Source organism: Camponotus floridanus, unplaced genomic scaffold, assembly GCF_003227725.1.
Source record: "Camponotus floridanus strain SB8 unplaced genomic scaffold, Cflo_v7.5 scaffold54, whole genome shotgun sequence".
Lineage (NCBI taxonomy): Eukaryota > Metazoa > Arthropoda > Insecta > Hymenoptera > Formicidae > Camponotus > Camponotus floridanus.
The window spans coordinates 415,838-427,225 of NW_020229703.1; the positions used below are offsets into that span (position 1 = coordinate 415,838).

The 11,388-nt window shown below is 29.1% G+C and overlaps 2 protein-coding genes across 4 annotated transcripts; one reads left to right on the top strand and one right to left on the bottom strand.

Moving 5' to 3' along the window:
* The first annotated feature begins 946 nt into the window (after positions 1-946).
* Positions 947-4,022, top strand: LOC105257379. The gene is made up of 4 exons (XM_011267960.3): positions 947-1,367; positions 1,855-1,935; positions 2,344-3,092; positions 3,428-4,022. Exons 1-4 carry the CDS (start codon positions 1,323-1,325, stop codon positions 3,807-3,809), a joined length of 1,257 nt encoding a protein of 418 aa, XP_011266262.1. The 5' UTR covers positions 947-1,322; the 3' UTR covers positions 3,810-4,022.
* A 444-nt stretch (positions 4,023-4,466) lies between these two features.
* LOC105257378 (alpha-N-acetylglucosaminidase) lies at positions 4,467-9,762 on the bottom strand. Of its 3 annotated transcripts, none has more exons than XM_025412659.1 (14): positions 9,477-9,762; positions 9,091-9,254; positions 8,809-8,987; positions 8,505-8,723; positions 8,206-8,433; positions 7,908-7,971; positions 7,703-7,848; positions 7,466-7,550; positions 6,945-7,094; positions 6,289-6,431; positions 5,929-6,088; positions 5,478-5,668; positions 4,865-5,250; positions 4,467-4,594 (listed from the first exon to the last, which is right to left on the bottom strand). In XM_025412659.1, exons 1-14 carry the CDS (start codon positions 9,565-9,567, stop codon positions 4,509-4,511), a joined length of 2,292 nt encoding a protein of 763 aa, XP_025268444.1. In that variant the 5' UTR covers positions 9,568-9,762; the 3' UTR covers positions 4,467-4,508. The 3 variants fall into 3 exon arrangements, with proteins under 3 accessions (XP_025268444.1, XP_025268446.1, XP_025268445.1); XM_025412661.1 differs by having other exon boundaries at positions 9,091-9,246; positions 9,477-9,761; XM_025412660.1 differs by having other exon boundaries at positions 9,091-9,303; positions 9,477-9,574.
* Positions 9,763-11,388: the final 1,626 nt, after the last annotated feature.

The window sequence follows — 11,388 nt, forward strand, 5'->3', positions numbered from 1 at the left end:
AAAGTCTTGTGATTTTTTCATATTGAAATGTCTAATTTTTATCATAGTTGCTAATTCGATGAAAAATTGAATCTATACCATAAGGAAAAAGCTATTAGAACATGATGAAAGAGACAACTCTGTTAAAGGCAAAAAAGATGATAGTTTTATGAAGTCCGAAGTTGATTAAAACAGAAAATGAAAAAGTGATTGCAGCCATAAGGATAATTGAATGTATTATGGATAACGATAGGAGTACATGTGCAAAATGTAAATACATACATATTTTCATTACGTAAAAGTATTTGCTAAAAATTTTATTTGCTATTTTGATTTTTTTTATGCTGCTTTTACTACTATTTCATTGAATTTTATTTTACTGCTATATAATTGATATTGATTTCTTAGATATACATTTTAGTTATTTTTCAAAATTAGTTATAGTTTATCAGTTATTATTTAATAATGCAGCCAATTAAACAGATGCTACTTAAATTTGTTTTCTTAAAATCAAGAAGTTATCATGAAGTTATGTTATTTCTCTCTCTTTTCCTCTTTCGAATTTATTCTATAAAGTTATCTAAATTTTTACATCTTAAAGATTATTGCATTTTGACATATACATATATTCAGAATGATATTATTTAAACTACATAAATTACTCCATTAATCTGTAAATGAAAGTAAATGCAGATTTTAAGGTATATCAAGATATTCAGATCAGAATGAATGCATAGAGGAAAATACTTTTTATATCGACTTTTTGTCTCGAGACGTGAATGATATACTGATGACGATTTACAATTAGTCTAGACGTCACGGTACAACTTATTAGTGGCCGGTTCACGGCCGCGTGTATTAAACGACACGTCACGCAATTAACAATTCTGCACAGAGAACCACTCGTTTATATATGCGATCGCGTAAGAATGTAGAGGTGTGCGACGTCGAGGACGACCTGGGACCGTTATGAGTCTTTTCGATACCAGTCTCGTCTTAACGGTCGCTCGAGAACCTCGAGATTATATGTGAAAATCACCAATTATTCGACGGTTGTCTGTAGCTTCGAAAATTTTAACGAAAATGAGTAAAATTTCTGAGATTATTCGCAAAAAATAATTGCTTCCTTCGAACTTGAGATTTTTCAAGAGTAACGTGACATTTTGTAAATTGATTTTGTGAAATTACTATTCTTTTTATAAATAAAGATCTTATTACTAAATTAATTGATAGGCTTATGTTAAGAAGAAGATAAGCATAGAAGATTTGTGATTTTTTTATATAGTGTACATTTGTAAAAAGAGGTGAAATTTATTTTGGACTAATAAAAAAAATATCTCATCATGAAGATATTATTCAGTTTGACAGTGATTTTGATTCTTCGACAAGTAAGTGATTGATATTTATTGTTACTAGTTTATTTGAATATATATTGGCAATTAATATTGTCAGAGTGAACTATTGCATTATTCAATATTGCTGCATATAAAATAACTACATATATATAAAAAAATTGCTTTTATATCTCAACTCTACAATAATTACAAATATCAATTTGAATAAAAATTTTTTACATCATATGAAATATGTTTCTTTATTTTTACATCAATTTGTGATTTTAACTATTATATGATTCTGTATATATTATCTACGATTCATTTTGATATTTAATTTTATTATCTATTATCCTATTTAATCTATTATCTTTGATATTTAATCTATTAAGAATATTTTCAATCAATCTGGTTTCGATGTGGAACATTTTCCTATAAACATGCGCACTATAGCTGTAATCGGGACTAACGGCATGAAGACTACATACGTATATTCGCGTGCTTCAGCGGAAATGTTAATTAAAATTCCTCATTGTTCCAGGCCATTGCCGGAATCGTTAGGAAACCGCCGGCATTTTCAACACCAATATACTCGAATTCGTATCTCCCTGCTGCCCTGCAAGTGAGTGACTTTGCTTAATCGTGAGAGATTCTAAACATGCTCTTGCGCGCCCTTCTCATCTCGCTTAGTATAATATTTTACACGGTTAATGTTTCTTTGTTAATTTATTATCACATGTATTCAACCTTCTCATTCCATTTAATAGTTTTTATCTGAAATGTCAGAAACTTAATGAAATTTAATATTTATCATAATATTTTTGTTACGGATAACTTTTTAATCTATATAATACAAGAATAGTAAAAATTTTAAAACAATTCCAATATAACTGTACAATATAAATTTTTTCTCTATAATATAATATAAAGTACGAAGAGATATTATATGGATATATTATATTATATCAAGTTTTTGAAATACAGAAAAATGTCAAAAAAGCGCAGTTATACAAAACCATTTCTAAATTAGGTCACTTTTCACGCGGTTGAACAATTGAAATTACTCCAAACGGAAGAAATATCGCAAGAATCGTTAACTAAATCGCCGACAACTCAATCAATGGTCTATCAACAACCGCAATCGACGACACTCGCGGGAACTTCCATGATTACAACTGCTACAACCACAAAAGTACCTAATGACAAAACAGAAACTCTGGAGATGTTAGCCTCAATTCCGATAAGTCAAACATCGAGTCAAGGATCATCCAAGATTTACGATGATTTTACAGAAGTCACTCAACATGCGGAAACTTCGATTTCAAGTGGTTTGATTGACCATGAAGAGTCACCTGAAGTAAACGAAGAGATGGCTGAAATAAATTATGAATTATCGGCCACACCGGAAACAAATTACGAATTACCGGAACTCGTGCAGGAGGAGACTCCAGAATCGAATCAGGAGTTCCCAGAGAAAAGTGAAGAATTCTCAATCACTGAAAATTCGTTCAGCAAAACATCTAAGGATGAAATTTTGCAGCACGACGATGTATCGCAACAGCAATCGATACAAATTTCTTCTGTCACAAAAGCTATGGATAGTCAGAAAAAGAAAGATCCGACCGTTGATAGTGTTGTAGACGAAATTTACGGAATCGTAAAAACGAGCACTTCTCCATTCAGCGAGGAATCGGATATTATCGACGAATCAAAAAGTGCGACGGGAATTTTGATCGAGAAAATGACCGAGACTATTGAGGATGAAGAAGAAGAAACGAGGTGACAACTTTTTGCATTATAATATCATAATCAGAAAGGATTGTTGTAACTTCTGAAGAAAATTAATAAAATTATATAGGAATTATTTGATATAACTGCTGAAAGAAATGTTTTTCTACATCGCGCGTATTAATATTACATTTAAATCTTATTTAATGTGTCAATTCAAAAAATCTAGCAAAAAAATAATAAAGAATGTATTGTATAATTTAATGTAATTGCGATTTAAAAGAATCTGAGAAAACACGAAGTGTGAAATAAGTACTGACTAGATTTTAAAAAGTTAATATAAAAAACGGTTTTAATAAACTTTTCTTGTGTCTTTACCGTCACAGGTTCACTTTGTTGGGCGAGAAAGTGTCTCAAGTGCCACGGCCAAGTTTGAACAGCTACTTAAAACGTGCCAAAGTGCCAGCCAGACCGGCTCTTCAACAACTGGCGAATCTCTACGATGCTCTCAGCAAGGATGCGCGAAAGCAAGGATTCGCGCGTTTTGCTGGTTATTCGGACGAAGTTTTGAAAACTCTCCATTCATCAGCCGAGGGTGGTGTCGGACCACAGTTGAAGAAGTTGCTAGAAAAAGTAGTAGAGCGGAATGAGCTCACTAGAGATGACGCAAAGATAAAGACATCGCAAGCTCTATGTGATCTCGATGATCCTGCCAGCGCGCTTAACAAAGATTTGAGACGTCTGTTACCTTTACGTTATACACCTTGATTTCTTGACGGAAGGCATTCTTAAATCTTATCTCATCTCCTAAATCTTTGAGAAACAAAGACACAAAAAATTTTCTTTCAACGTAATTTATTTTGTTTATAAAGAAATACTCGTAGTTCTTATATTTTTTACATCTTTACGTATTATTAAAAGAAATTATAATAATGCTTCTTTAGGCTTCAAAAGCCTCCTTTCAGCAATTCAAAAGATACAAAAATTTAATATGGTTTATTAAGAATTTAAAAAAAAAGTTATTTTGTAAACTATTTATATATTGGATATTTTTGAGATATAATTTTTAATGAAAATGTAAGATTTATTGATTGAAATTATTTGTATATTTTCAGCACGAAAAGGATATTGCATGATATTATTTCATAATTTTTATATATCTTTTAATTGACAAAAATTCTATTCTATTTTTAGATTTTTATATTCTAACGGAAAACGATTATAACAATCATCTATAAAACATCTATAACATTATATAATATATATATATAAAAACAAACATATATTTATTACGTGGTATAAATTACATGCAAATGTAATTGTCGATACATTTTTGTATATTAATACTTTTATTTTATTACAAATATTGACAATTTCATGCTCATCACATTTATTCAAAATATTATTTTAATATTTTTATATATATATGCATTTAAATAAAAAGACCGATTTATCTGCAATTTATTTTCAGTATATTTTCGTATTTGATGATGATGGTGTTTCTTCATTATACCATTTCGAAATTATTTTCATTGCTATATCGATAGTATCACCTGAGAGAAAAGTATAAAGTTTATTATATTTCTCACCAAAAAAATTATTAAAAAGAGTAATTAAACAAATATTTATTATTTTATAATATAATATTTTATAAACTTGATATATATAATATTTTGATTTCAATTATCACATCAATCACAGAAAAATCGAAATGAATAATGTAAATTCGTTTAGAGAAATTATAGTAAAAAATGAAGATACCTGCTAATAAAATAAAAGCAATTAATGCCGTGTTTAAAAAAAATCATTAAAAACTTATATACCTTTTGGTTCTACCGGATAAAACTTTGTGGAAAAGGTAAACGGCCGTTCAACTTTGTCAAATATCTTATTATTAATCTCGGTTACGTTGAACTTAGTATTTTCGACTAGTGATTTCTCGAGAGCTTTCAGGAAGAGCTCCCATCTGGGCTTGAAATAATCTGCCATCACTCCTGACCACTGTTTATTCGCATAGTCTCTGATCTCACCGTTTGGTCCCCACAGGGTGATCTGATTTTTCGCATTGTATTCGTAGGATTTCCTTTCCTCCTCGTTGGTGGCCACATCTTTCGCTTGGGATAACCAGGTACCTAGCAGAAAATTACTTCCCGATGCCAGAATGGATTCGAGATCATCGAAAAGTTCCAATAAAGCATTTGCGGATGATCTATAATATGTTAATGTAAATAAAATAAAACTTTTTAAATATAAATTATATTTTAAGAGTTATTATATATATTAATAATCGCGCTATGTTAGAAATTTTGTAGTTTTATTTTAAAACTTTTTTCTATTTTTAATCTTATGAATTCTTATTTTTACTTAATGTGAGGAAATTATATAATATAAAAGTTAAGAAAATAATGTCAGGCATAAAATAAACTATACACTCACCGAAAGGCAGTAATATTTCTTTTTTTATAAGAATCTAATATAATCGTATATAGATCATCGCCCATTAGTTGGAGAGCCTGCCTAGTTATATCAACCACATCATGTCTGTAAAGAGTACTATTTCTTCTACCATGTCTCGCTTTTAAGAACGTATTCCACATAGAATAGAAATTTTTTCGGTTATACCAAATCTATATATGTAAAAAAATCGTTTTATATTATAATTAAGATCTTAATACGTTATGTAATAATATAATATATTTTTTGTCTTGATGTTTAAACTTTATATATTTTTTAATTCATTTTATTTTTTGTTTAATTGTATTTTATTATGTTTGTGTATATTAAGTTTTCGCATTTATTTATCTGTCTGTAGTGGAGAAATACGATTATAGAAAATACTCGATTAATCATATGTGCGTCATTTACAATTTTTAATATATGTCTATACCCATAATGAAATATTTAAACTTGGCCGTCTGGTAACAACATAATGTCCTCTGATTCTTTGTGAACCAATAAAATTGTAAACTGTTCTGCCAAGATATTGCCAAGTAGTCACCGCGTATTCGTTCCATGCGCCATATCTTCGGGTAGCATAATTTTGGAACCTGTCGATCAATGATCTTCCGTCGTATTAATTTAATTAATTAAACGAACTTTTAATTAATGAGCTCTTTGTGTAACTCCGCACAAGCCTGTTCATAGATTATCGAGATACGATAAAGCTTTGGAAGGATACTCCTTCGAGGAAAATTTGTCGTTACACATCAGAACGTGCAAAGGAATTGCATGAGGCACGCATTCTCACCAAGCATCAAGGTCGACGGGTTCGTGACGATATGCCATCTCATTCATTAACTCGTAAATCACGTAGTTCTGATTGATACCCTCAGGTGTCAGACCGGTTCCCACCATTGTACTGCCATTCATATTCCTACCTTCGAATGTGCGCTGAAGAAAGAATAAAGTAAAAATATTTCGTTGTTTATGTTTTATCTAATTCGTTATCTTAACTAAAGATTGTGTGACAGTTTTCTAATTTTTCAGAATTTTCATCGTTATTATAGAATTTACAAAGAAATATTGAATTTATAAGATACATGATAAAATATCTCTTTTTTAAAAAATTAAAAATCCATAAGATTTACGCCCAATCATGTCATATTTAAGCAATGTTTGTTAAAAGTTACATTAAAATTACAAATTAAAGTTACAATTAATTTATATTTGTTACACATTCTCGAGAAATATGAAACTATTGTAATGCAATTGTTTTTTGAGAAAATTAATTGATGAAAATTACAGAAAAAAATCAGAATTGTTTCAAAGAAATTATATTCTTTAAATTCCGTATTGACAATGCGAGATCATAGTGTGCTATAGATGAAATATAACAGAGAAAAATCGAACTCTTTTTAATGAAGGAAGAGCGATTTAAGAAAAAATTACAAATTTCCTACATACTTGATTAATGATTTGTGCAGATCCGAACATTCCCAAGGTGCCACCAAAGTTGTGTAGCATACACCAGATAAACGGTTGACCATAATATGATTTTAATCGGCCGTATTGTGGAAATTGTTCCGATTGCAAATCCAATATTAACATTCGTCCCTACACATATGTGCGATTATTTTTGCATTTTAAAGTAAAATGATTTTATGATTATTGTAATATATATCGTCATACATAGATTATTTTTTTATTCAGAGAATTTAAAGGAAACATTAAATAGCATTATTTTACGTTCTCGGAACTTTATTTTTTATATTCTGAATATATGCTTAGCAAACACATTAAACTAACATTAAATTGATTGTATCATATTATATGAATATTTTATACATTAAGAATAAAACATACAAGATATATTTATTTTGCCCTTTTGCAGAAATTACTCGTTTATGCATTATTATACTAACTCGACGTGTTTACTTATCAACAAAGTACGATCAATATTTTTTCTATTAATAATCCAAGCTTACCATAGGTACCGAGGTCAAAAAGGATTTCACTCTAGGCTCTGTCCAGAACATGAAATCATGCACGAACAGCCAAGCTTGCATCAACCTTGAAAAACACAATATAATATGTATTTTATATAAGAACATAATTATTATGTACATTTAAATAAGATCTTGAGTCCAAAATCTAATTTTGAATAGCAATGTAAAATATATTGAATTGTTTGTCTTAAAATTAACTTTTATTAATCTACTTACCATATCGCTTTAGAATCGACCGCATTTATAGCCGCAAAAACTGCATGGCTAACGTTTCTCAAGTAGATAAGTTCAGTGCTACCAGGTTCGTTTTCATTAAATGTGTCGCAATTGTAAATGTGATCGGTACCAAATTCATTGATATACTACAATGAATTATTTATGTATCTCTGTCTCGTTAGTTGTCTCTAATATTTTAACTTACCATTCGTAAGAACTTTTCTCCAATGATTTGAAATAGCGGGTCTGTCGGTTCCAACAGATATGGACTGAAAACAAAAATTTATTACTTAATTAAATACAATTTTTTGCTTTGAGCATATTTCTATGATAAATATGCAATAATTTTATCTATAATTTCAATGTTTCTATTAATTGCATTTATATTTGAATGATCGCAAAACGCAACATCTTGCATTATAATAAATCACTTTTAAGATTATTGGAGAAAGAAAGAGATAAAAATGATACATATACATATAACAAGATTTTTTTGATCGTACCAACAATATTTGTCTTCGAAATTGTTCCAAGGATTAATTTTCGTCATATTAGCATTTGGAAAGAGTCTGGCGAAAGCTCGTGGCACATGACCAGCGAAAGCTGGTAGTACTGGAACGATTCCGAGATTTCTCATTCTTCGAAGAATCTGATGTTGTAGATGTATGGTACGATTATGCCAATTTGTTGATAATGGTCCACCAAAGCCACGAATATTGCCCATTCTTATCCTAAAGTACCACAATAAATATATTTTACTTTCTGCATAAAAGATTTAAAAATAAATGAATACTCTCGATACCAGGGTAAGAAAGCAGGACCACCCAAATGCTCATCGATTTCTTCTTTTGTGAGATTCAATTCTTGATACAATCTTTGCCAGATCGCTTCTTGCGCAGTAAAAGCGAGAGCAAGATTAATTCCATTAAGAGCCATCCAATCGATATTTCTCTCCCATTGCTTCCATTGCCACCAGGTCGAGCTATAGCCCACAGTGCACACATTCTGATAATATCTGAATCTGAAAGAATGAAATACTGTAAATATACATTGGAGTAAAATCAGATATCGAACTATTAAGAATGAAGTTTTACATATCATATCACCTATCGTTAGATGTAATTTTAATTCGAACTTCCGGTAATGTATTAGGTAGAGTAATCTGTGTACCATCCCACGATATATGAACATTACAATAATTCTTCAAATAATAATGCAAACCCCACGTGATCGCTACTCCAGAAGTACCACGAATTTCGATTTCACCTAGAGGATTTTTTGTTACCTGAATAAAGAAATAAATCAACAGTATTGGATTATTTTTCTGTGTAAATAAATATTTACATTATAAACGAACATATAATTGTATTCGAAAATAAATGTTGCACCTTGAAAGTATCTTTGTCGATGGGACCCAAATCGGTATCTACCATCATAATAAATAATTTGGATATCTCTTTGCCCAATAGTCTTTCGGCTACATCTTTAGCTGCTTTTGCTTGAATTTCTGGCGAAGTGTGTGATCTTATATGGCCTAAAGTAACCTGAAATGCTACTCATACTTTTATCTCATACTTTCAGCCATTATGAGATTTTGAGTACTATTTTGAGGAAAGAGTGAGAAAATTATTGCAAACAGATAAAGAATGCTAAAAGCATTGATTGAATAATTTATTTGACTACATAATCATCTATATCTATATCATTATATCTATATTTTAGATAGTTTTTTATATTTATTTTATTTTACAAAAAAAAAATAAATTTTACTTACCGTCCGACTTGTAACATTGACTAGACGGTACAAACAATCCAAATATTATAATAGCTAATTGTAACCATAATGCTACAGTAGTAATATCCATTTTGATAAACTCCAACACAGCGACTGACGCGCATAAAAGTAGGGAGACAGAAAGAGCGTGATCATACGTTGGAGCATATTAACACATCCCTACTCTTATTTCTTATCTGATCAGACCAAAACAACCAATGACTCTCGACGATACAATTGCATTTATAAAACGGTCGCATCAGCATTAATAAACACTCACTCTCGCTCATCATTCACAATGGAATTATTTATGAATTATTTATGAAAAGCACCAATTGTGTGATTGTTTGATTTTATATTTATTTGTGCATATTAATAATTATAAATAAATCAAGTTACGTAAATCAAGAAACATATGCTTAGAAGTAATTAAATATTATAGATTATATGAAAGGCAGACGCGATTGATCGTGCGTTAATTTTACAGAAAATTAATTTATTCCTATATGAAACTGATTTTTGTGCACAGGTCACGAATTCTTCTTGGTTAAACCAAGCTAAATTTAAAATCTCTAATACCTCTCTTACCCCCTGCGATTTAAAATTTAGCTTGGTTTAACCAAGAAGAATCCGTGCACAAAAATCAGTTTTACAGAAATCAATTAATTTTTTGTAAAACTGACACACGACCAATCGCATCTGACTCTTATAGCCTATGATATTTAATTATAATTTCACACAGAGAGCCTTACTATCTTCTTTATATGCTTAGAAATATGATATGTGTTACCAAACACAAACTTTAAGATTATCGTAAAACAATATGATAGGGATAAGATAGTTAAAAAAATAATTTCTGTTATCTTTAATATATATATATATATATATATATATATGTGTGTGTGTGTGTGTGTGTGTGTGTGTGTGTGTGTGTGTGTGTGTGTGTGTGTGTGTGTGTGTAGATTATTATATTATAAAATCTCTTATTTATTTCTAATCTAATTATTTTTGTAATACTTATGCATAATATAATGTTTAATAAGGAAAAGAAAAATTATGAAAATTCTATTCTTAATGTCTAAACAGAAATTAAATTAAAGTATTTTAATTTTATAGATATAAGTATTGTGTGTATGTGTGTGAAGCAGATAATTGAAAATTATGATTTTTCAAAGATTAAATAGATATTAAATCCACAGAATGATTTTGCAAAGATTAAATAGATATTAAATCTACAATAATAGATAAGAAATATCTATTATTTAAATATCGCGAAATGGCTTAACTTTTTTACTTATATCTATGATTAAATTAATCTCTTTTGTGACATTTAATTCCATTGGATATCTTCATTAGTGTCATATTAGAAGTAAGGCCTTATAATTCTATAAATTTTGAAATATTTTTGTTATTTTATTTCTATAGTAGGACATTTCTAATACAGCTGGAAGAAAGTTTAAGAAAACTTATTTATTTAGGCATCTGGTTTGATATGTCATAATATTGATGTTAATTTGATATTTTTATCAATATTATTAAATAATATAATATAATACTATTTTTATATGATTTATATATTTCTGTTAAATGAAATTAAATTGCCAATATGAGATATAGTATTATCGATAAGATTTGGTAAAATTTGAAATAAAAGATTACATTCATTTACAAAATTTATTCAATGTAGAGATTAAAATGCGTATGATATATATGTGTGTGTGTGTGTGTGTGTGTGTGCATATACATACACAGAGTGTCCCAAATCATCCGTATATAATACATAAATATACACAAATGAATAATATATAATACATAATTTATCATAATTTATCGTAACTGTTACAAAGTGCATAATTATTCATTTCAAAAATGCAATAATATTTAAGATACATTTATTTTTTATAATAATTCT